The sequence below is a fragment of the Populus trichocarpa genome, chromosome 10, assembly GCF_000002775.5.
Source record: "Populus trichocarpa isolate Nisqually-1 chromosome 10, P.trichocarpa_v4.1, whole genome shotgun sequence".
Taxonomy (NCBI): Eukaryota; Viridiplantae; Streptophyta; class Magnoliopsida; order Malpighiales; family Salicaceae; genus Populus; species Populus trichocarpa.
In genome coordinates, this window is record NC_037294.2 from 544,040 (window position 1) to 567,753 (window position 23,714).

At 34.1% G+C, this 23,714-nt stretch overlaps 5 protein-coding genes across 9 annotated transcripts; 1 reads left to right on the forward strand and 4 right to left on the reverse strand.

The window, feature by feature from the left end:
• Window positions 1-254: 254 nt before the first annotated feature.
• Window positions 255-4,443, forward strand: LOC7496661 (uncharacterized). The gene is made up of 7 exons (XM_024609421.1): window positions 255-685; window positions 1,274-1,471; window positions 2,275-2,547; window positions 2,697-2,799; window positions 3,109-3,227; window positions 3,321-3,497; window positions 3,665-4,443. The coding sequence occupies exons 1-7, from the start codon at window positions 413-415 to the stop codon at window positions 4,412-4,414; spliced, it is 1,893 nt and encodes a 630-aa protein (XP_024465189.1). The 5' UTR covers window positions 255-412; the 3' UTR covers window positions 4,415-4,443.
• Window positions 4,444-6,130: 1,687 nt separating this feature from the next.
• Window positions 6,131-7,618, reverse strand: LOC18102240 (EP1-like glycoprotein 3). Its single transcript, XM_024610351.2, has one exon. It carries the CDS (start codon window positions 7,555-7,557, stop codon window positions 6,250-6,252), a length of 1,308 nt encoding a protein of 435 aa, XP_024466119.1. The 5' UTR covers window positions 7,558-7,618; the 3' UTR covers window positions 6,131-6,249.
• A 3,589-nt stretch (window positions 7,619-11,207) lies between these two features.
• On the reverse strand, window positions 11,208-13,630 carry LOC112328829 (uncharacterized). Its single transcript, XM_024609786.2, has 7 exons — window positions 13,125-13,630; window positions 12,936-13,013; window positions 12,733-12,777; window positions 12,552-12,596; window positions 12,399-12,450; window positions 12,020-12,116; window positions 11,208-11,699 (listed from the first exon to the last, which is right to left on the reverse strand). The coding sequence occupies exons 1-7, from the start codon at window positions 13,563-13,565 to the stop codon at window positions 11,534-11,536; spliced, it is 924 nt and encodes a 307-aa protein (XP_024465554.2). The 5' UTR covers window positions 13,566-13,630; the 3' UTR covers window positions 11,208-11,533.
• A 717-nt stretch (window positions 13,631-14,347) lies between these two features.
• LOC7477217 (probable protein phosphatase 2C 34) lies at window positions 14,348-17,313 on the reverse strand. Of its 4 annotated transcripts, none has more exons than XM_024610106.2 (6): window positions 16,905-17,313; window positions 16,163-16,417; window positions 15,763-16,071; window positions 15,360-15,477; window positions 15,036-15,259; window positions 14,348-14,703 (listed from the first exon to the last, which is right to left on the reverse strand). In XM_024610106.2, exons 2-6 carry the CDS (start codon window positions 16,403-16,405, stop codon window positions 14,470-14,472), a joined length of 1,128 nt encoding a protein of 375 aa, XP_024465874.1. In that variant the 5' UTR covers window positions 16,406-16,417; window positions 16,905-17,313; the 3' UTR covers window positions 14,348-14,469. The 4 variants fall into 4 exon arrangements, with proteins under 4 accessions (XP_024465874.1, XP_024465872.1, XP_002315484.1 ...); XM_024610104.2 differs by having other exon boundaries at window positions 16,163-16,508; XM_002315448.3 differs by having other exon boundaries at window positions 16,163-16,508; window positions 16,854-17,313.
• Window positions 17,314-19,329: 2,016 nt separating this feature from the next.
• LOC112323262 (probable protein phosphatase 2C 41) lies at window positions 19,330-21,822 on the reverse strand. 2 transcript variants are annotated; one of them, XM_024610225.2, is made up of 6 exons: window positions 21,500-21,822; window positions 21,049-21,303; window positions 20,601-20,909; window positions 20,352-20,469; window positions 20,031-20,254; window positions 19,330-19,780 (listed from the first exon to the last, which is right to left on the reverse strand). In XM_024610225.2, the coding sequence occupies exons 2-6, from the start codon at window positions 21,289-21,291 to the stop codon at window positions 19,547-19,549; spliced, it is 1,128 nt and encodes a 375-aa protein (XP_024465993.1). In that variant the 5' UTR covers window positions 21,292-21,303; window positions 21,500-21,822; the 3' UTR covers window positions 19,330-19,546. The 2 variants fall into 2 exon arrangements, with proteins under 2 accessions (XP_024465993.1, XP_024465994.1); XM_024610226.1 differs by lacking the exon at window positions 21,500-21,822 and having other exon boundaries at window positions 21,049-21,489.
• Between the last annotated feature and the right edge of the window lie 1,892 nt (window positions 21,823-23,714).

A 23,714-nucleotide genomic window follows, 5' to 3' on the forward strand; every position in this document is an offset into this window, starting at 1 on the left:
AATATATTTATTTTATATTTTTATATTTATCGTTTCTTGTAAACGAGATAAACTTAAGCTTAGTGTTTGTTTTTTAGTTTAGAAAATATTTTTGAAATATTTTAATTTTTAATTATTTTGATAGGTTAATTTTAAAAATAAGAAGATGTTATTTTAATATATTTATAATTTGGTTTTAAAAAAACTACTATCAACACGATCGCAAGCATTTACTTAATAGTAATTTAACACCTAATCTTTCTTCGTTTCAATATTATATTATCTTCATCTATCCCTTTCAACATTCCACACTTCTTCTCTCTGTCCACATTCTCTGACTTCAAATCCATCCGCTTCCTCCAAAACCCCTGAAATTTGTTTCTCCTCGAAAAACCCATTTGCATGATCTCCAAAACTTGAGATTCTTCCAATCATGGCGGCGGCGACAATGGCGACTGCGGCGGGAGCAGCGATGCTGATGTATTACATATTAATCCGGAGACTAGCGGCAGCGAAGGGCGTTGATTTATCGAAATCGAGGTCGGGGAGGAGGAGGATTGCCAGAAGACCGGTACAAGCGCCTGCCACTTGGCTAGAAACAATAACAACGTTATCAGAGACGCTTAGGTTCACTTACTCTGAGACTTTAGGAAAATGGCCCATCGGTGACTTGGCTTTTGGAATCAATTATCTCTTAAGGAGACAGGTATATATTAAGAACTGTGTTTTGATTTATATTGGGTTGTGGTAAATTCGGGTTTTGTTTTTAAAGTTTGTCTTTTTATCATTGAGTATGTGAATTTTAATATTTTTTTGTGCGTTCAGTTATTTTACTTGTGAAGATAGAAAGGAGATAGTTGCTATTTTTGTAAAGACTGACGCTCTAGTTTAATGAGTAATTATTTGTCGAAAATGGGTGGTCTTTTTTTATGATTTTTGGTGTGTGTTTTGAGTTATTTTTTGCTTTTTAACGTAAGCATTTTTTTAGTTATATTTTGCTTTCTGGTGTAAGAATCTAGAGTTTACTGCTTATTTAGTTGTTTGTTTAGTAGTGTTTTGATTGCTGTAAAGGCTGGTACTTTACTGTAATTGGTTATATATACTTTGCTTGGCCTTTTGCTTAAGATCAAGTGTAATTAGTTATTTATTTGTTCAAATTTGTATATTTAGGGGAATAATGCAGCAGCCCTAGATGCAGATGACATGCCTTAATCTTAAACTTTGATTTGTATTACTCTTTTCTTAGGCCTTTGAGGTTTGGTTAATGTGTTTAATCGAGGTTTTTTTTTTGTAGGGTAATTTGCAAGTTGCAAGTGTATATGCTGGTGGTAATTCTGTACAGCTGAAAGGCCCTGACATTATAGCAGAGATGTACGATCTATTGAGATTGTTGACCCTTTGCATGTATTTTTCAAAGAAGCCATTTCCGATGTTTTTGGAGTTGGCTGGATTCTCTCAGGAGGATGTTCTTATTCAGAAGCCAAAAGCAGGGGTAGGTGACCATCTATAATGCAATTTGTTAGTGTGCTTTGATCTCTTTCTTTACATTTAAAGTGAACCTGTAAACTTCTTTTACATAGGGTTTTACATAATGGCTCCTTATCCTCTCTTTAGATATAGTTTAGCCTGTATTATGGGTTGTTATCAATTTTAAGTAGATTTTTCTTCATTTCTCGTTCTGTCTGTTCTTTCTAAAACGCTGTGCATACACAGCAATTTCCTTTACAGGTGAAACGTCCTGCTTTTACACCATTAAGAAGATTCCTTACGTGGTGCGCCCTGTCAAAATAAATTCACAAAGGACTGTGGAAACAAAAAGCTGGTTTTAAATACCTTATTTTACAGTTTGTGGCTGTTATTTCTGAAAAGGAAAGAAATAGAAAGGTACACTATTGTAAGGCATTGTCTTTCCTACTTGGCATGCCCCATCTAGGAGACTTGAACTGGATAACATCATAGGTGATTGGTGGCATAGTCAATGGACCCCAAATCTTAAGCATGCCTAAAAATCAAGACTGCTACCTTTTCTTATCAACTTTTCCTCCTAGATTTACTTGTCCCAGAAAGGTTATGACACTGAACATACTTAAGATTCCTTTTCATGATTCCGCTCAGTTTAAAGCATCAATATATGAGGCGTGCAACTTTTTTCCATTGTAACAGTATTCTGGAAGAGCTTGTTTAGATGATGTTCTTCCCATGTATCGTAATCTCTTTATGATCCTACTTTCTGCTTTATTTTTGTTCAAAATGTTAAATGAGTATTCCTTTTAATTTCCACAAGTTTGGATGCAGCTTCTGAAGCCTGCTTTCACAATTATACATGATAAAAATTCAAAACAATTCCTTCTACTGATTCGCGGTACTCATGGCATCAAAGATACACTAACAGCAGCAACTGGTGCAGTGGTCCCCTTTCACCATTCGGTTTTACATGATGGTTGGATTAGTAATTTAGTTTTAGGCTATGCACACTGTGGAATGGTTGCTGCAGCTCGTTGGATTGCCAAGATGAGCTCTCCTCTCCTGCTTAGGGTACATGGTGAATATCCCGACCACAAAATTAAGGTAATTGAATTTATTTTTTGGTATGGATTCATCTTACTCATATTAATGTCTCTGGTATACACTAACATGGTATTAGTGTAAGATGCTAACATGTAGTAAGGTTTACCTGTCTTTGAACTCTCCTCTAATTATTTGGTTATCATTTACAGATTGTTGGGCATTCACTTGGTGGTGGTACTGCAGCATTATTAACCTATATACTTAGAGAACAAAAGGAGCTCTCTTCTAGTACCTGTGTCACATTTGCCCCAGGCATGTGCTATTGACTCCTGGTGATCTTTTATTTTGTTATGACATTTACCTGGTTAAGCTTGTACTGGATTGGATACTTGTCATGCTTGCCATTTGCATTTGAATACCAATATTAATTTTTAAACTGAGATTCTGTGCTGTAGGTGCAATATTCTGTTTTTAGGATCAACCCTTGGATTTTGTTGTCATCGTGTGTGAAATGCTCTTTGCACTTTGATTCTTATGGAAGATCTTATTTGGTTGAAAGAGGGTATACCTCTGGGTTACTTTGATAAGCTCTCTAAATGCCTTTCATTACTTTATTTGCAGCTGCATGTATGACATGGGATTTAGCAGAATCAGGCAAACATTTCATTACCACTGTCATTAATGGATCTGATCTGGTGCCTACATTTTCAGCTGCCTCTGTCGATGATCTTCGCACCGAGGTGCTGAAATTTGTTCCCGAGAGGGTCAAACATTGATGTTCATTCTTTACCATCCACTGTCAAACTCCTGACTTTTAAATGGTTGTCAACCAGGTTACAGCATCTTCATGGCTAAATGATTTGAGGGATCAGGTTGAGCATACCAGAGTCCTAAATGTTGTTTATCGCTCTGCTACTGCCTTGGGATCCCGTCTACCATCCATAGCTAGTGCGAAAGCCAGGGTTGCTGGTGCAGGTGCACTTCTGCGACCTGTCTCCAGCAGCACTCAGGTAACATGCTTGTGGTTGTGAATTAGTGGTCCAGGGACTTGTAATCAAGCCACCGCCATTTAGTTCTAATTTGGAACTAGTAAAAACACCTGTAACTCACATTTTGTCTCCGAATTGAATCAGGATTAAGATAGGATTTTTCTGAATTTTATAATTGTTTGATATAGGTTGTGATGAAGCGAGCACAAGATGTTGCCCAAGCTGTTGCCAGAACGCGCCCATCTTTAACATCATGGTCGTGTATGGGGCAACGTCGACGTTCCGTGGGCCCTTCATCAGTAAATTCTAACACACAGGATTTGCCTGAAGCTACTATAGTATCTGTAAACTCTGAAGCTCTTGTGACTGAAGTCCTGACAAAAGACTCACTGCAGATCAAACTTGAGTCAAGCTGTGGTTCAGGTCATGATGATGCCAGGGAAGATGAACCATTTTTATCTGATGATAGGGTCATGACTTCATCAGTCATGGAAGAGGTTACTGAAGGTCAATTGTGGTATGAACTGGAGAGGGAGCTACAAAGGCAAGAGAGCGAAGTTGATATCCAAGCGCAGGAGGAAGAAGCCGCAGCAGCAAATGAGATTTTTGAAGAAGAGAATGATCTCGCCAAAGCAGCTGCAGCAAAAACTCACATCACCTCAGAGGATCTGTCAGAGAGCCAACTGTTCTACCCTCCTGGCAGAATCATGCATGTCATTTCCATGCCTTCATCAGATACTGCTAACTTAGAACTTGATGAACCCACGGAAGAACACGTAGGTTTATACGAGACTCCCAGAGAACTGTATAGTAAGATCCGACTGTCAAGAACGATGATCAACGATCATTACATGCCTATGTATAAGAAGATGATGGAATTACTAATCCAAGAACTGGAAAATGATGAAGATTGTAGCTGTGTTATGTTTGAAGATTAAATATATATAATAGAAAACACGTTACGATATTTGATGTTCTTGAGAAAATATATACACGTTGGAATATTAGGTTTACAGATTTTCAGTGTTAAGTCTTGTCATTGTTATTAAACCTGAGAATCAACTACAACCTAGTGTGACTCAGGACCTAACATTAAATCAAGTTGGGAATTTGGAAAGTTAATTCACAACTCGATCCACTCTATTAAAACTCAAGTGATATTTAGTTTTTACTATTTCAAGATTATTTTCTTCTGAAACAAAACCCAGCTCGACTTTTCATGGCCTGACCACCTTATCCCATACCCAGCTTCCTTTTCATGATAGATTTGAAAGAGAATTTTCGTCTTCATTTTCTGGTTTATGAAAAACACCTTCTTCTTTAAAATTTATGTTCTGAGTTGATTCTTGATTAGCAAGCTGACTTCTTTTTTTTAGGCCAGACTGGGTTTTGTAGTGGGGGAAAAATGACAATAACGTTGTAGCTTTGAAAAAATTACTAGCATTTCTGGGTTCTTGATCGATGAAATCCACATGGGTCTTTGCTAGTTATCAATAACGTTCTTGATCGAAATTGGTGGGAGCCATATCTAATAATGCTCAGGTGTGCCAGTAGCCTCGTACAGCTAAACCTCTGCTTGGCTAAAAACATTTCATGGTGGCAGTGCAATTTAGAAAAAAATATAAGTAAAAAAATAAAACAGCGTTCAACAAGGCAACGTTTTGTTGCTATTAGGAAAAAAAAATCTAAAAAATTATATATAAAAAACAAACCCATTTTATATATTTTTTTTTCAACTAAATACATTTTTATCTATTTTATTATAAGGGTTTAACAAATGTAGTATTTGATTTTGATGGGAATGTTCTATAACTTAGTTTTTGTTGAATAATTTATTTAGATTTATATATGTGCGTTTTAATCAATAATAGAGGGTTCTAACACATTTTATCCATAAGAAAATAAAAGATTCAAAATGCAAATCCATAGACAAGAAATTATATATGCATTAACCAAAAAAAATTTGATAAAAATATCGATTTGGGTACAAGTTAGGTGAACCCCTAACCTGCCTCCATATCTATCTATAGTAATAATTAATTGAATTTTAAGAGATATAATTTAACTGATCAAGTTATAGGTTTGTTTTCTAGAAGTCATCGGTTTGAGTCTCACAAACTTTAAGGCCACTAAAAGCTTATATAATCATTAACTTCAAGGCCCGTAAGATTAACCAAGGTACACACAAGTTGACCCAATCAAGTACTCCTTGATTAAATTTGAGTAGAAATCAGATCTAAGAAATTAATATTCAATTTGATCCCAATCAAGTACTCCTTGATTTTATCTCAATAAATGAAAAGTTTGAAACTAAAATTGATACAAAAAAACTATTTAATGATAAAATTGAAATCATAGGGGCATTTTTTAGATTTATCCTACAAATAAAAGGAAAAAAAGAAGAAGAGCAAGGACAAAATAAAAATCAAACACTTCTCGTGTTTAATAGCATACGATGTAATTTAATTAGTTAGTTTTTGAATTTATTCTTTAAAAATTATTAATTTAAGTATTATAAATTTTAGAGTTATTGAAAACTTACATGATTATTAATTTTAAAACCTTAAAAATTTAATTAAAATACACATAAATAAATTAGCCTAGATATCCCAATAATAATAATAAAAAAAAAAACAAACAAAGAGAAAAGGCTTCAAATTATTGGAAATAACACCACCTTAATTTGTAGAAATCGATGCATGACTCTAAATTCCAATTTCCAAACAACGACAAGACCAATCTTTCCTCGGCCATTCGAAGTGTTTGAGGAATGTTATTTCGGTGCCTTTATGTAGCCTAAGTGAGTGGAGTTTCCAACCCTGGTTAGGGTATGGAGATCATAAGCAATCCAACACTTGGATGTATCCTTGTTGTAAAAGTAACCCAAGCACTTGCAATCGCCTGAACATTTCCTCCGACAATCGTCCTCATTCATCGGACCAATCCCACTTGTGTGCTTACTCATGTAATGATCAACCCCTTCCAACTTGTAGTAGTAGAATTTCTGGGATCCACATGAAGACGACTTCACAGGTTGACAGTCCCTGCTCCAACCCATTAGTCCATTCGGCAACGGGCAAGCGACACATTGGTTATCCTCACAAAGTCCAAAGCGACCGCATCTCTCTGGCAATTGACACTCACTCTCCCAGCCCGAATCTCTAGAGAAAAGGGTGAAGGTCACTTGAAATCCATCATTGCTGTTCGCTTTATCATAGAAGGTGTGGATCCTAAGATTCCCATCTATCCCGAGTCGAAGAAACGACAGTGTGTTATTGTAGTTGACTGTAGTGAGTATGGCATCTTGGAAAGGAGTTGAAAGAGCAAAATCATAATAAAATCCATCGACTTCTCCTCGGCTATACAGAGTTACATTGTGAATACGACCCTTGGATTCGCTTAGCTTGTCTGGAGTGTAGTAAAGATAAGGCCTAGGAGAGCTAGGGCTCTTGTAGTACATGGCTAGTCTTTTGTGTTCCAAAACCAAGCTATATGGTCCATCGGAGTTTTCCTTTTCAGATGCCCGACTCACAAGCCTAGCTGTTCCTTCAACACGAAGAGACTGCCCCACTAGAAGAGTATCGGTGGGATGGTCAAAACTTTGCCAAACAAAATTGCCCTTCGAATCATGAAGCACCATGTTGCCATTGGGAAGGAGTTGAAAGCCAACAACTCCTTTCTGGGCAGTGTAGGTTTGCCAGGCAATGCTTCCATCGACATCAGCCAAGACAAGGTTTCCATCGTCACCAAGAGTGAGAGTGGCATTTACACGTACTGGTTTGCCTCGGTTGGCTTCCCAAACAAAATACATCTTTGGAGATGCGAGAGGGTTTCCCATGCGGAGAGCGAGAGTGAAGGCATCAGGGGTGGTGTTGTAAAAGCCAAGTTGGAAAGGGTAGTTATCAATGCCTATGAGACGATAATTTGCCCCATATTCTACCGAGTACACCCCGAAAAATGTGTCGACGGGGATCTGAAATCTGGCAGACGGAGGGACAGAAGCTTGAGCAATCAAGGAAAAGATTGAGCCGTAGAGGAGGCAGAGGGAAAGCAAGGAGACTTCAAGAAGAGGAGAGGACATTTTCCTTGGGTCTGATGTAGAACGAAGGCAGGCAGGTCCTCTTTTACAAGAGAGTAATAGAGATAGCTCCTGTCATGGATTCAGTAATTATTCTTTTTTCCTAAAAAAATCTCGATTTTAATTTTTTTTTTTAAAACTCTAAGATCTTGAGTTAATTTGTCATTAATTACTAATATTTAATTACACGTGATCTGCAGTAGACTGTAAGTGAGTGTTCTGTTGACTAATAAATGGCAAAAACCTTTTCTTATTTTTAATTAGATAAATATTGGGCCAAGTAGTAAGTTGTAATTCCTTTGTCAACAAATTGTGATAAATGCACGTGACATGACTCAGACTCGTTTATCATGAAGCGGAGGAATAGTCAAATAGGTGCCAGTTGCATGTTATATTAAAAGTCAACTAAAACAAACCACAGGATAATTTCTCTTACATTTAATTGTTCGTCGCTACAATATAATATAATGATTTTTTTATTTTATTTTCATCAAAAGTTAGATCTTTGACCAGGATTATTTCGATTATTTTGGTATTTCCACTAGTTGTATTAATTATTATTGATTTGTTTAGGGTATTTGTATTTATTTAATATTATGCAAATAATAAAATAACCAAAATATCTCTAAAAATAAAAATATTAGTGATCTTGGATAGGGGTATTTAAGTATTTTTTTTATACACAGTAGGACTGTGCATTTACCCTTGGATACAAAAGATTTAGTTCATTGTAGTTAGGGGTATTTTTTTTTTAGTTTTGGAACCGAACCGAACTGAAAAACGGTTCAAACCGATTAATTTCGGTTCGGTTCGGTTCGGTTCAGGTTTTTCCCCTTCCAAACCGGTTCAAACCGAAATTACTCCAGTTGAGTTTTTTCTGGGCTTTTTATCGACCATATTTTTCAACACTTTTGTTTTGTACTTGCTTCTATTTTCCAGAAAATCAACTTCAATTTATGTTTTGATAGATCCTTGCCCAAAAGTTAAACCCAGCAAAAACATACACAAAACAAAACAAAAAAGATATCATTGGCCTTTGCAGTTAGGTTAGCTAATCCTCTCTTTCCTGTTCTTCAAGCCCAATGAGCTTAGGGTGCCGTTGCACCCCTTCAATTAGAATAGATCTTGATTTAGTGTCCTTTCTTCCTGAGTTTTGGAATTTCCTGAAAAGTGTGAAATAAGAGTGGTTAGAAGTAGGAATCGTTGGAACTAGATGAAAGCCTAGGATAGCCTCAAGAAGCGATTTCAAATACTACTTACAAAATTTTGTAATAGGATAACCTCAAGACCGAAATTCTTAAACCTTTCTTTGCATATTCCCGCACCGTCTGAGATGAGAGATGAGAGATAAAAAGCATGAAGGAGAAGGAGACAGATTTGAGAGATGAGAGATGAGAGGTAGAGAGCACGGAGAAGAAGACATTTTTGAGAGATGAGAGGCAGAGAGAAGGGAGAGAAGGCGGCTGAGAAAGTGAGAATGGTCAATGATGATTTAAGTTTAGGGTTAGAAAATATGCTATTTATACTTGTTTTTTTTTTCAAGAGCCAGCTTAGTTGATCCGGGCCGGTTCGGTTCGGTTCAATCAATTTCAGACTTTAAAAACCAAAACCGAACCGAACCGGAAATATTTTGTGATTTTCTAATCGGTTTAATCGGTTTTTTTTCACGGTTCGGTTTTTTCGGTTATTTTTTTTTGGTTTTTTCAGTTTTTTTGCTCACCCCTACTTCAAATCAAGTTTATGATTTTATTTTTTCAATGATAATGATGATTTTAATTTGGTCCATTTTCTTTTGATTTCTTATTGTTTTTCTTGCCTCTTTTATCTAAATTTGTGTAGTTTTGAATTCTATCATTCAAATCAAGTTCATGGTTTTTATTTTTTCAATAATAATAACAATGATGATAATAATAATAATAATAGTAGTAACAGTAACATTAACAATAATAATTGTAATAATGGTCATGGTAATATTAATAATAATGATGATGATGATAAAAATTGAAATGAAAATAATAATATTATTGATGATAACAACAAGAACAACAACAATTAAATTAGTAATGATGACGATGATGATAATGATAATAATAATAATAATAATAATAATAATAGTGATAATAATAATAGTAACAACAACAACAACAACAATAAAAGTAGTGGTGATAATAATGGTAGTCATTGTTGTGGTGGAAACAATACCGCTGCTATTGCTGCTACTACTACTACAAATAATAATAATAATAATAATAATATGGGAGAAAAGAAGAAGAAGAAAAAGAGTGAAGACAATAATAATAATAATAATAATAGTTATTGTTATGATAGTAACAATGACAATAATTGTTACAGTGATGATGATTGTTGAAATAATAATAATATTAATAAGAATGCTGATATTATTACTAATAATGACAATGTTAGCAATAATTGTATTGGTGATAATAATAATAATAATAATATTACTAATTATAATAGTTGTAATAGTGATTTTAATCCTTATTTTTTTTAGTTGTTTTTTTTTAAAATCCTTTTGTATGATTAAAATTTTTTCTTTTAATTTCATCATTTAATATTTAATTTCATGGAAATTAAACTTTATGATTTTTTTAGATTGAGTGCTTCAAGTTTAATAACTCAGGTCACGAATTTAAAAAAATAGATAAATTTTTTTAAAAGGCTTTATAATTCTTTTTATTTTTAATAGTCATATAATCTAGACCGCGGGTTTGACAGAATATTCCGAGTTAGTTTAGCCCTAATTAGTGTTTTTACATATTTATCATAAATAAAAATTTTTTACCAATTTTCAGTACTTAAACATTATTTTTTGTTCAAAAAATATCGACCCCGCGGTGAAGTGCGGGCCCGGAAGCTAGTTATATACTAATACTAATATAAAAAGAAAACAATTATTTATTTAAATATATTTTTAGAATCATCAAAAAATTTGTTTCATGATTCAATTAAATAAAATAATATAATTACATGGAGTAGAAACAAAGTGAACAGCATTGATCTGTTATTATATGTTTAATTAATTGAAAATGTCTATTGGCAAATCTCGACTCCCTTTTTGGTACTCGAATAATTAAAATGACTTCGCTCATCTCTCGCTTATATTATATCCATACAAATAATATTCTATTTTTTAATTTTAATTTTAATTTTAAAATATATATTGCTAATATTATTCCAGGCATTAACAACTGGATTCACAATCCATATGTTTTGTAAATTTTAATCTTTAATATTTTCCATGTGGATCTAGTAGATGAAAAGAGAAGCATAGCCAATTTGATTATTTCACAAATAAAATCTAGTCATTCCTTTTTAACAATCCATTAGGGCTCCTTGACACGTTCGCTCTCAGAATTAAGTTAAATATTGTTAAAAATAATCCTATTAGAAGTTTACTAAAGTAACTCTTATGAACAATAATTATATATAAAAAAAGAAAGAAAAAGTAGAACAATATTATTAAGTAACAATTGAAAAATGGATCCTTTAAATATAATAATATTTAATGTGTCAATTCCTAATAAATGGATCTATTTATTAGGAATTTAAAATCAAGGTCATTTTTGAAAATGGCACGGTAAGAAAAACAAAATTGAGAACTAGCACAGATGAAAAAAGTCGTAGGAAAAAGCTTAACTAAAAGGGGTGCGCTGTTAAGAACAACGCAATCTACAATTGTTTTTTAATTGTTTTATTAAAATAAATAATGTATCATATAAACACAAACTAAAATCTATTTTTACCATTACTAAACAAAATTATTTCCTCTCCTATATATGGCATGGCATAGACCCAAAGAATTAGAGTTTGAACTTCAAATATATTCAAATGTTTACAAGCTACAGCTTCTTTTCCTCCATCTATAGCTCAAAGGAAGTGAAATCTAAAGATGATTGCCATTTTGAAATACAAATACCTTTCATAGACCGCAGATATGTAGCGCAGCAATGTTTTGATATTAGCCACCGTAACGTGTCTTGAGGGACTCTGGGGGCTCTTCTTCCATTATGCCTGCTCCTGTTGTAGCTAGGTACTCACGAATGGTTGTTTTGCGGTCTCCAAGGAAAGTGTGTTCCAAAAAATTGCTGTGAGCTGCATCGCTGAGATTCTTCGCTGCCAACACACTGCACAAAGTTTTATCACCCTCAATTTATATGAACAAGAATTGTAGTAGCAAACAGAGTGTAATGGAAAGCTTTGGCCTCGAGGATTTATGCTAAATGAATTGCTTCAACTTTACTTGCTTTGCCAGCCTGAAATTAACTTGCTTTGGTGAACAATTCAAAGTGCCTCCAGCAAAAAACCAGTCAAATTTCTTTATGGACAAGTAAAGGGTCAGGCATTTGATCACCAACTTTTTATGGATGTCCATATCTGATTGATGGCAGCGAATCAATACATACTTGAAAGCACACAATGTAGGCTTGTCAAAAATACCACTTACCAGTGACGAAGATAAGCACGACAAGGTAAGATATCATCTCTCCAGATCTTATTGATGTTATATCTTCCATAATGCTGAAAATAAATCTCCTTACTTCCTGCATGAAATTAGCTAGCAGATATAACAATCCCATCTGTTACAGCAAGCAATAACCAAGAAGAGAAAACCTCAAACGTTAATATTGCTTATTCATATTTGTAGTGCATGGTGAACCTTTTCATTATATAATAATTTTTTTTTCTAATTCTCCTTGATTAAATAGAGGTAGCTCTCAGAAGTTAAAACGTTAGAAATTCCAAATATAATCATGAAATGCAGAACTGCTAATCATGGCCATTCATACTTGTATATAACATTACAGGCGAAATCCTGTACAAACCTTTGCATCTAACTTGGAAAAACTCTTCATCACTATAACGCGCACAAAGCACCTGCATCAATTTCCAAACCAGTAAGCAAATCTATTAACAGCAACTTGTCATGCAGACGAAATCAAAGAAATAACATTTTTCACAATTTCAAACCCACATACCGCAGGAAAATCAAACGGCTTGCCATCCAGTGTTTCGGGCACAACCTGCCACAGGTAAACAAAGCAAAGTAGATAATAGAAATCTGAACAAAGTCTATCATTAACAGCCAGTCATCCAACAACTTACAGCTAGAAATCAGAACAATGTTTATCAATAACAGTCAGTCATCCAACAACTTACAGCTAGAAATCGAAACTCGAGCTCCCTCTCCATAAAAGCTGGAATCTAACTTCACGAAGCAACAAATTCAATTAAGCTTCACTGATATAACAAATATAATCACATATTTCTTTCTCAATTTATTCAAATATCAAAATAATTAATCGAATGAAACACAAGACCTCAATAACAATTCTTTTAATGTTTATAAATAAATAAAATACCTCTGATTTTTCAATCTCAAAAACTGTAACTACTAGACCTTCACCTTCACACGGCTCCACACTCAAGCTCGAAATCTCCTGCAAAAATTTAAAATTTAAAACCCTTAAACAATATCGAATTAAGAAAAGCAAACCTAATTGATTTTTTTTTTATTATTATTTGTAGTGTAGTGAAGAGTTATGAAAGACCTTGGTTTCAGGCTTGGCGATACCACGCTCAAAGAAAATAGGAGCTACGTGAGCAAAGACGCGTCTAAATCCATTCAGTCTTGCAACTCTAAAGTTGAGTAGATCTGGAAATGTACTTCTAGCACTTCTCTCAGAGAGGAGAGAGCCGAAGCCGCAGACGGAGATGAGATCGGAGTCCGACGAAGAGAGAAAACTGCGGAAATCAGAATCGTCTCTGAGTTCGATCGGTTCCGGTCGGGAGATAGCAGAGGACATGATCAGAGACAGTCGCCGGGGAGGAATCCGGCTGCCGGAATAGCGAGGGAGTCTGAGAGAGGGGAGTGCGGCGAGGTTGTTTGTGAGAGGCGAGGTTGAGGAGGAGATTGGAGAGAGAATTGTTTTCACGTGAGAAGCACGTGAGCAAGGAAAGTGAATGAATGGAAGGGGGGGAGAAGTGATCATGGCATGGCAGGTGTTTCTTTTGGTGGTGATGGAGAGGACCAGGATCAGGATGGAGCGCAGTGTTCTAGTGGTTTAATTGGGGTTTCGCTTACTTCACATGCATTGCACGTGAGCTTCTTTAATTTATTTTTTTTATTCGCATCTACGATGTAAATTGGCTTTGACGTAATTACTTAGATTTTTTTTATTTATAAAAAAAAATTAAATTTTTTTTAAATTAAATTTTTTGATATATTTTCGTATTATTTTAATTTTTTTAATATTCTGATATTAAAAATAAATTTTAAAAAATAAAAAAATATTATTTTAATATATTTCTAATTATTTATTTTTTTTAAACAAACTGTTATTATTCTTTCAAATATCCCTAAAAATATTTACATAAATTTTTAATTTTTAGGTTTAAATTTTTGAATTATTATTTAAAAAATTTACTAATTTTCTTTTAATACTTTAGTTCATACAAGAGATGTATTTTAAAATTACTTAAATAAAGACTTAGGTTTGATTTAAAAATATTTTTATTATTGAACAAATGAAAAATAATAATGTAATTGTCTCTTTATCAATAGTTTTTTTTTTTTCAATTACAGATAAGAATCTATAACCTAACCTGTATCACTTAAATAGTATTTAATTAGCGTCTCAAAATACAAAAACATTGAAACAAAAATGATAGAGAAGACATGTTTGCGTCTTTTTCTTATCTCCAATTATATATATATATATATATATATATATATATCTTGGAAAGTATCTTTAGAGGCGATGAAAGAGAGGTAGAGCGATTGATGGAGGTATGCTCGTTTACTCAATTCTCAGACGTGTAAGATTAATTCTGGGTCCATGATGCTTCTTCACAATTACATGTACAACAACTACTAGAGCAGTTGAAGGCATTGTTTTACAAAGCTTTCATCATGTCAGCCTGTGAGGAGATCAGTTGAGGGTCGATCTGTTGAGACGGTGAAGGGTGGAAGAAGAGACATATGGCTGAGATATCATCCATGGCAATCCCTTTTTTCTTGTACCTCCATGCACGGCCTGCGCATTCCACCAGTCTTTTAGCTGATTCTTCCCTATCTGGTGTCAAAGAAACAACCTGCACTGCTTCTTGGTTGGAAATCACATCCCATACCTGTGCAAAACAGCAAATAACCATCACTGATTTATATTTTACTACTTCTCAAGGCAAAGGCAATGTGTGTTTTTCTTGGATTCATTCTGCTTTTCATTGGCTAAAATCAGCAGAAGTGAATACTTTGAACTGTGTTTGATTACTGTTTCGAGATACGGAACATGAAAATGAAAATAGTTGGGGCAAAGAAGACATCTTTTGAAAAGAGAGAAACTCATTCTATCCTCGAAGAATTCTTCGACTAAACATGTTTTTATCATCTCTGTGCCCATCCTTTCGATCATGGAATATCAAGTGATTAGGCGAAAGAGTGCCATTGAGAAAATGCATACCCCGTCAGTCGCCAAGATGACGAACTGATCTCTGCTTGATATGTTTCTTCGTGTCACATCCGGTTCCGAAACGAGCCCGAAATCTTTTACGCAGTGGTCTCCAAAGGCTCTTGATAATGATAGTCCTGGAGTCTTGCCGTTTGGCATCCAGACCCTATAAACCCCTGGCTCGTCATGCAGGCAAAACACTCGGCCCTTCGACTGTGTTATTCTTTCAGCCTCCTCTGCAATCAGCATCAGAAATGTTTAAACAACAAACTATCACTTGTATTTGTGCATATATATATATATATATATATAGAACGAGTTAAGGAATGCTCTTACCAGGTAAATTAGGCTTAAAATCGATGGTAAGCTGAAGTGGAACCAGACTGCCATCAATGGAAGTGGTCGCCAGCACAGCCCGAGAATCACCAACATTTGCTATAACAAGATTCTCACCCTGAAGACGACCATATTGGACAAAGAAATTTAGGCTCCTGGTGATTGAAAGCCAAGAAATTCTCAAATATTTAGCCTACAAGAACCCTACAGACTAATTTTATTTATCATCACATTCTGCATTTCGAAACTCCAATTCTGCTCTAGTTACACCTGATCAACAATTTTATCAGCCAGGGACAGCAATTTAAGACATGAACAGCTTTGAAAAACACCAGAAAGACATAATTAGTCAATATATCTATTGTAAAGAACAAAGAGATGCGTTTACTAATAAGCACCATACCTGTTTAATGATTGTTACGGCCGTAGTCCCACTAAAAAAGGAGTCAATCTTGCGATTCTGCTTAAGTTCCTGATCAATGGCAGCGTAAGTCTTTAGGTAGGACTGCTTCCAAATATCGAATTGGTGAAGGTTTCTATCCAAATCCATCTCGAAGTCCATGCCAAGCGATGTCAATGCAAGGTTTTCTTGCCAGTTACACAGCAACAAAGAGGGTACAGATTCTCTAACTTTTTTTGAAACGAAATGGCCCCATGGTCCATGCCCATCAAAAATGCCACAGAAGATCATATCATCTTGACTCCCGAATCCCTACATGACAAGGAACAAGCCAAAAGATGAATCATGATAAAACTAGCTGCATATTGAATTCACTGTGAAGTCTTCATATGGCTTGTCTTACCTCCCACACAACAGAAGAATCCTGATTAATTCCTTTTTGCCCTCTCTTGGAGCAGACCGATGCAAAATTATCTGACTTACTAGACTTAACATTGCCAGAGGAGCTCAACATCAACTCGTTCTTCCTCGCATCCTTTGCCAAAGCTTCTGCAGCTTCCTTTCCAGTATCTTTTTGAGAGTTTCTGCCCTTGATTGTCGATATTATTCTGGACAATCCATCATGAAAAGATGGAAAAAGCACCATCGATTCTACAGCCTAATCACACAAAATCTTTTATCTCTTCATCTAATTTAAGTTGTTCGCAACTAATGTTTTGAATAAACATCCAAGCTGATCTTCACGCACACTTCAAAAAAAAAATATATATATATATATTGTTATATTAATACCTGGGATTCCAAACTTCAATTATCAAACTTGAAATCTACATTCAATAAACGAAAGGGCTCCTTCTCTTTTCCCATTTTGAAGAAACAAGCATCACAAACAAAACCTCCTCAACGTCCCGAATGGTGAAATGAAAAACTTACTACGATATATACCTAATAGTTAAAACTTCATTTCTTCAACATTTTCTTGGCAACCAAACAGAACCCATTATATAGTATATATCGCATTCAATATAAGATATATAGTCGAAAAACAAAAGGCCAACAAATAAGAGAAGAAGAAAAGTGAACAAGAAACCTACTGATAATATTATTTCCCTATAGGTTCACGAGAGGAACTTCTAGCTATTAACCTGTAATTAAGCTGGGACTTTAGCCTGATATCTCCTCTGATCACCGGCCGGTATCTGATGTGATCACTCAAGCGATCCAAATTATTAGTTGGATATTGAATGGGCTACTTGTTTTTTATACTCCAATTTCGTGCACTCTCTTGTCTTGCTCCTAATTCAACCCACAATCAACTTGATAAACGCGTACGTTGGCAAGCACTGTAGATAGCTTTACAGCAAGTCAGCAACTGTAGGTTGCTCACTGAGGAAATGGCCTACAATTTGAATGTTATGTCAGCTAACGGTCGGTTTGGACAATTCACAAGGATTTTTTTGGACAACTACGTACTCTCCTTGAGGTTTTGTGTGGTTTCAGGCTTCAAAGAGTTGCATCATGGCCGCCAATTTGGATATTTTTTGAGGAGCCCGATAATTCATTAGATCAACATGAATATTAACTAGTACAATGCCGGTGCCTTTGCGACGGATAAATTTGTAAATTCTATTTAAATATTTTAATTAATTTCAAAAATCAAAATGAATTAATATTAATTGCATATTTTTTTTAACTAATATGAATTTTTTAGTATTTAATATTATAGGTGTATTTAACGTTTGAGTTTGAACAATAACTCAATTAGTTAATTAAGAAAATCTAATTGGAAGATGCAAATATCAACACTAAAAAGATGCTAAATCAACTTAAAACTACATTTAATCTTAGTTAATAATTACATAAAAAAATCACAAGATAACCATTAATTATTGACAAGAAAAAAATAGAAAAAAAAAAGAATTAGATAAGATGTAAGATGCATACACCTATAAATATAAGAAAATCAGACTTGTAAATTTGAATTAGATGCGTGATTCGAGTTTTTTTTTAAAAAAAAAATAAAAAAGATTGATGCTTGTAATTTTTTATGACCTAAGATCTACGGTGAACCGGTTTGGCTCTCCAAACCTAATCTTTATACTATTTTAAACTTAAAACATTTTAAAATATCTTAAAATCATTTCAAAAAAATAAAAGATCATTTTTAAAAATCAAAACATTATGTAAAGAATGAAAAACTTGGAATAAACTTTAAATATCCTACCATATTATTATGATAATATTAATTTTGCATTCAAAATATTTTTTATATTAATCATTTTTAATTAAGAATTTGTATTAAAATTATCTAAAAAAACATATAGATCTTTATATAAAATGATGTTTTTTTCTTATTTAAAAATAAATATGGATATAAAACTTTAATAATGTTTTTAAGTTGAACTTTTTATAGACAAAATGGAATGAAAAAGGCTTATCCCAGCATAACAATGTGCATAAATAACAATTTAGCTAAAGGCTTGACAATTATTATAGTGCTTAATTTGCTTAGTTTAGAACTATAACAGTTACCCGTGCTTCGCCGCAGGTAGAACAAATTTTTTTTTTAATATAAAAAAAACATTAGGGTAAAAAAATCTAAATTTTGAGTTATTAGTTTAAGTGATAATCTAAATAATATGAAAAAAACATAACAACAATTAAAAAAAAACAACAAAGAAAAAAAGGTAAAAAGAACAGACCCTCTATTTAGATTATCAAACAACCTAATGTCAGCCTAATAGAAAAAACCATGATAAACCTATCCATGGTATCAAAAAACCTAAAAAATCAAAATCAACCCGAAATAAAAAATCTTCTCGAGTTCATATATGTTTTTTCACAAAATTTAAAGGTAAAAAAACACCTAATATGAAGTCCCATCATCAAATGGGACCATTTGACACAAATATTGACAGTTGTGGTGGTCTAATTTAGTGTCAATAATATTTTTCTCTATCTATCACTGAAATCCAACAACCTCTCTCTCTCTCCTCTCTTAAACCATGAACTAAAAAAAAAATATCAAAAATGAGTTTTTGTACCAAAATTAAATTGAAAAAAACCTTGAGGTGCCAAATATGTATAATTTTCAAAGTATGAGGACTAAGTTAAACTTTTTGTATGAATTTTGAAATCATTATCCATTTGTGGCGTCTTTTCTACTTTGATTTCCTGTTTTTCAATTTTATCCATAGTCAACAAATTTGATTTAATTGCTATTAAATTTGGCCAAAAAAGTAGCAATTACACAAAAAAAAATTTGAAAATTAAATTATAAAAAATATAAACAGTAAATCCATAATGAAATGTGAAGGGGTGCAAAATATAGGCTCAATAATACTCGTCCCACGCGTTTTAGTTTTTTACTTAAAAATAATCAACATGTACGTACTGAATTTTGCCTAAAAAGATAATAATCACATGGAAATAAATTTAAGGATGAATTTAAAAAAAATAAACAATAAATTTACAGTGAAACGTGGGAGGGTGAACGCTTTTTAGTTTTTTACTTATAATAGTAGATTCTCTTTCTACCTACGACGAGCATGTTCAAGCAAGTTAAGAATATTGAGGTGAAATACTAAAAACTTTATTAGTTTTGCAGTTGTAGATCAATTTAATGATACATGCAATATCAAAGGCAATGAAGATATTTAGAGGGCCTGAAAAAAACATTATGCTCCTTTCATCCAATTCTCATACATGTAAAATTCTTGGTCTATAATTCTTTACAATATTTACACAGACAGCAATCACTACAGTCGGTGGCTGAAGCTTTGTTTCTTTAAAAAGTCTTGATCATGTCAGCTTGTTTTGAGATCGTCAGAGGGGCAGCTTTTTGAGATGGTGAAGGGTGAAAGAAGAGGCAGATGGCTGAGATATCATCCATGGCAATACCTCTTTTCTTGTTCTTCCAAGCACGAACTGCGCATTCCACTAGCCTTTTAGCTGATTTTTCCCTATCAGGTGTTGAAAAAACAACCTGCACTGCTTCCTGGTTAGAGATCACATCCCATACCTATGAAAAACAAGAGGAAAAACACTTCAAAATTGTACAGATTCTTATTTGTTCACAAAGACACTAGAAATGCTGTAGAATTGCCATGAGAAGGACTACAATTCATTCTGCTATTTTTCTTATCGTCTCTCTTACTCTACACTAACCTGTAGTTTTACCTGCTCGAGATGTCAGCAAAAAATGCAAAAAGAGAAGACTGAGGTGATACTTTTGTGATCATAAGAAAGATTGGAATCAAGAAAACACATACCCCATCAGTGGCTAAAATGACAAACTGGTCTCTGCTTGTGATGTTTCTTTGTGTCACGTCAGGCTCAGAAATGAGCCCAAAATCCTTTACACAGTGGTCGCCAAAGGCTCTGGATAATGCTAGTCCTGGAGTTTTACCATTTGGCATCCAGACCCTAAACACCCCGGGCTCGTCACGCAAACAAAACACTCTGCCATTGGACCTGGTTATTCGTTCAGCCTCCTCTGCAAGCAATATAAGCAGGGAAATAAATAATCAATGCTCATATCATTATGTATCTGTGCAGGAATATATAAATTGCGAGAGGAAAGGCCAGCTGACCTGGTAAATTAGGCTTAAAATCGATGGTAAGCTGAAGGGGCACCAAACAGCCATCATCATCAGTAGTTGCCAATACAGCCCGAGAATCACCAACATTTGTTATAACTAGATGCTCACCCTGAACACACCATTGCAACAAAAGTATCAGGCGAGATTTTAACTCATGATCAATAAGATTTTGATACCATATTAAAGAACCTACTCAGCTTAAAGCTGCTGTGTTAGTACTAGTACTAATAAGCACCATACCTGTTTAATGATTGTTAAAGCTGTAGAACCACTGCAAAAGGAATCAATCTCGGGATGCTGCTTAAGTTCGTGATCAATGGCAGCATAAGTTTTCAAGTAGGACTGCTTCCAAATATCAAACTGATGAAGGTTTCTATCTAAATCCATTTCGAAGTCCATGCCAAGCGACGTCAATGAAAGAGTTTCTTGCCATTTGCATAGCAATGAAGAGGGTACAGATTCTCTAACCCTTTTAGAAACAAAATGGCCCCATGGCCCATGCCCATCAAAAATCCCACAAAATATCATATCTTCTTGGCATCCAAATTCCTGTTTAAAAAAGAAAATCAAAACCATGTTGAGCAATTAATATTCAATATTAAGAATCGGCTAGAAACAATCCAAAAGGCTCCTATTTTACTCAAATCTTTTATGATGGTTTATGTTAAAAGTAGCCGTGCATGCATACCTCCCACACAACCAAGGAATCCTGATTAATTCCTTTCTGCCCTCTCTTGGAGCAGACTGAGGCAAAGTTACTTGACTTGTTAGACTTAACAATGCCCGAGGAACTCAACATCAACTCATTCTTCCTCGCATCCTTTGCCAATGCTTCTGCAGCTTCCCTTCCTGCATCTTTTCGAGAGTTTCTTCCTTTCTTGATTGATACTGTTCCAGCCAATCCATCGAGCAGAGATGGAAAAAGCACCATTGCTTCGACAACCTTATCATGCAACAAATCTCTTTATTTAACTTCACTGTAACTAAATAACTTCTAAAAGCACCTAATGATATGTTCTTATGCACGTTCTTTAGATACAAACTATCTTAAGAAAGGTGAGTTAGAAGAAGATCAAATTCTCTATGATCATCCAAAAGTAAATATAAAAGAGAAGAAGAGAAGTAAGAGGAAATTAAACCTCCAAAAATATGCTCTTTAATTTCGTTCACAAAAGGAATGATCAGCTAGTAGCCTGAAAGCTAAGACTTTAGCCTGATATCTCCTATCACCAGCCGGTATCTGACGTCACTCCGGCAACCCGAACCTGTATTGCTTGGATAATCAAAGGCTACTTGATGCTTATACTCCATTTAAATTTGTATATTCTTTCAACTTGCCAGTTCATACGTATGTGATTTATAGCCTTACAGCAACTGTGAGCTGCTTAGGAAATGGCCACCATGCCATTGTTCCATTGCTCCATGTCAAGCTCAAGTAATGGGCTCCTAGGATATTTCATGGGATGATTTTTCTTGGGACAACTCCTTGAGGTGATGACTTGCGTCATGGCCGGTTTGGACATTAATTCTTTTAGTTCATGCATGTCTATTGCTGATTAGATCAACAACATTAACATGCAATAGCTAGAATCAATTTTTTTTTCTTCCTTTGAGTTTTTTCTTTTATTCGACAAATGAGTTGTTCTTTTTGATCAATTTGCTTATCCACAAACTAAAAATTATTCTCTTACTTCGGTTAAAGGTATTTCTATGTGGAATCAAAGAGATTGAAAGAGATTATCTATGTGGGTTTGGTAATAGAAAACAGTTCTCCGTTTTCATTTTCCATTTTCAATTTTTTTTTCTAGTTTTTCTTTTTTAATAGAAAATTGAAAAACGTGTTTATTTGTGAAAACTAAGATAATTTTTTTCACCAAAAAATTAAGAAATATATAAATATTATAACTCTTTTCATAACAAATCAAAACCATAATTTATATTGTAGAATATTAATTTTATTTCATTCAAATAAAAAACTATCATGAAATAATTATATTGTCAACTAAAAAGTCTTTTTTATATAAGACTAGTAATAAAAAATAAATTTACGATACTAAATAAATGTAAGAACCTAAGAAATAATAATTTATTATCACATTTAACAGTTTTACCGATAGAATTTCCAGTCGGTATTTACACTACCATTCCACTGGTAAGAATTTTACTGACAGATTCATGGATGAAAACCGTCTGTCGGTAAATATTTTGTTGGTAATTTCATTTCTGTCAGCATTTTTGTCGATAAAAAAAAACACCAATGATTTTACAAACGGAAAATACGCGAAAAAAAATTTACCCACTTTAATATACCGACGGAATCATTTCGTCAGTGATTGGTAGTGATATTTATTATAAATTTATTCCAACCCTCTATAAAATACCGATGAAATTATTTCGTCTGTGATGTAACAGTGTTGTAATGGCATATGAAGTAAATTGTTTCAAACTCTCTGGAAGATACTGACGGATTGTGTCCATCGGTATATCCATCTATAATAATTAAAAAATATATTTCTTAAAAAAATCTTTTGAACAATAAAAGAAAATAATTTTAAAAAATAAAATTGTATAAAATTCAAGTATGTAAAAACAAATTTGAATAATATAAAATCCAAATATTCATTACAAATTTATATGTTCAAATAAAATTAAACTAGAACAACGGCGGCGCTGGAGGAGGAGGAGGAGGCTCGCCATTCCCGGGATCAAATAGTCAAAAAAGAGGGCACACACATATCACTCATCTATGATCTCATGTCTCTGATCATGCGGTAAAGTTCTTCAAAATCCGTCGAGAGTCATTCATATTTTTTGGTGAGATGGGTTGTATGTTCTTGCAAGGCTGCGAACTCTTGAAACTAGATGCTCGATACCAATTATGAGCTCCCAACGGTTGAGACATTATGGGCCGTCCGCAAGTTCTCAGTAGTAATGTTGGAGAGTTTGTACACCCGATTTCGATCGAGTCCATCAGACGATCCTGCCTCCATCCATAAATCCAGATCAAAATCCGGGTGGGTTGAAGGATCATCCTGGTGTCTCTTCCTCAACCGACTGTTATATGTCTCCTGGAAATAAAAACTAAAATTATCAAATTCAATTCAAGAAAGTAATAACTTACGACAGAAAATGGTTGAACAAACATACCATAAAGTGTTGAGTGTGATTGTCGATGAACTATTACACCCCTTTTTGGTGGTCTTCACTCCGCATGTGCGTCTCCATAAAAAGCTCTATTAGGCTCGACTCATGTTTAAGAGCCATAGCTTGTAAGAAAAAAATATTGCAAGTTAAATATATTTATAAATAACAATAAATTAATTAAAGATAGATGTGATTCGAATTAATCTTACC

Coding starts and splice junctions, on each gene's coding strand:
- LOC112328829 (XM_024609786.2), bottom strand. CDS start 13,565: ATGATCACTTCTCCCCCCCTTCCATTCATTCACTTTCCTTGCTCACGT. Junction 12,778..12,935: donor TTGAGATTGAAAAATCAGAG/GTATTTTATTTA, acceptor TCGTGAAGTTAG/ATTCCAGCTTTTATGGAGAG. Junction 11,700..12,019: donor CGTGCTTATCTTCGTCACTG/GTAAGTGGTATT, acceptor AACTTTGTGCAG/TGTGTTGGCAGCGAAGAATC.
- LOC7477217 (XM_024610106.2), bottom strand. CDS start 16,405: ATGGTGCTTTTTCCATCTTTTCATGATGGATTGTCCAGAATAATATCG. Junction 15,478..15,762: donor CCGTAACAATCATTAAACAG/GTATGGTGCTTA, acceptor GGTCGTCTTCAG/GGTGAGAATCTTGTTATAGC. Junction 15,260..15,359: donor TTTTAAGCCTAATTTACCTG/GTAAGAGCATTC, acceptor TGCTGATTGCAG/AGGAGGCTGAAAGAATAACA.
- LOC18102240 (XM_024610351.2), bottom strand. CDS start 7,557: ATGTCCTCTCCTCTTCTTGAAGTCTCCTTGCTTTCCCTCTGCCTCCTC.
- LOC7496661 (XM_024609421.1), top strand. CDS start 413: ATGGCGGCGGCGACAATGGCGACTGCGGCGGGAGCAGCGATGCTGATG. Junction 2,800..3,108: donor CTGTGTCACATTTGCCCCAG/GCATGTGCTATT, acceptor CTTTATTTGCAG/CTGCATGTATGACATGGGAT. Junction 3,498..3,664: donor CTGTCTCCAGCAGCACTCAG/GTAACATGCTTG, acceptor TGTTTGATATAG/GTTGTGATGAAGCGAGCACA.
- LOC112323262 (XM_024610225.2), bottom strand. CDS start 21,291: ATGGTGCTTTTTCCATCTCTGCTCGATGGATTGGCTGGAACAGTATCA. Junction 20,910..21,048: donor ATTCCTTGGTTGTGTGGGAG/GTATGCATGCAC, acceptor TTTTTTAAACAG/GAATTTGGATGCCAAGAAGA. Junction 19,781..20,030: donor TCATTTTAGCCACTGATGGG/GTATGTGTTTTC, acceptor TGTTTTTCATAG/GTATGGGATGTGATCTCTAA.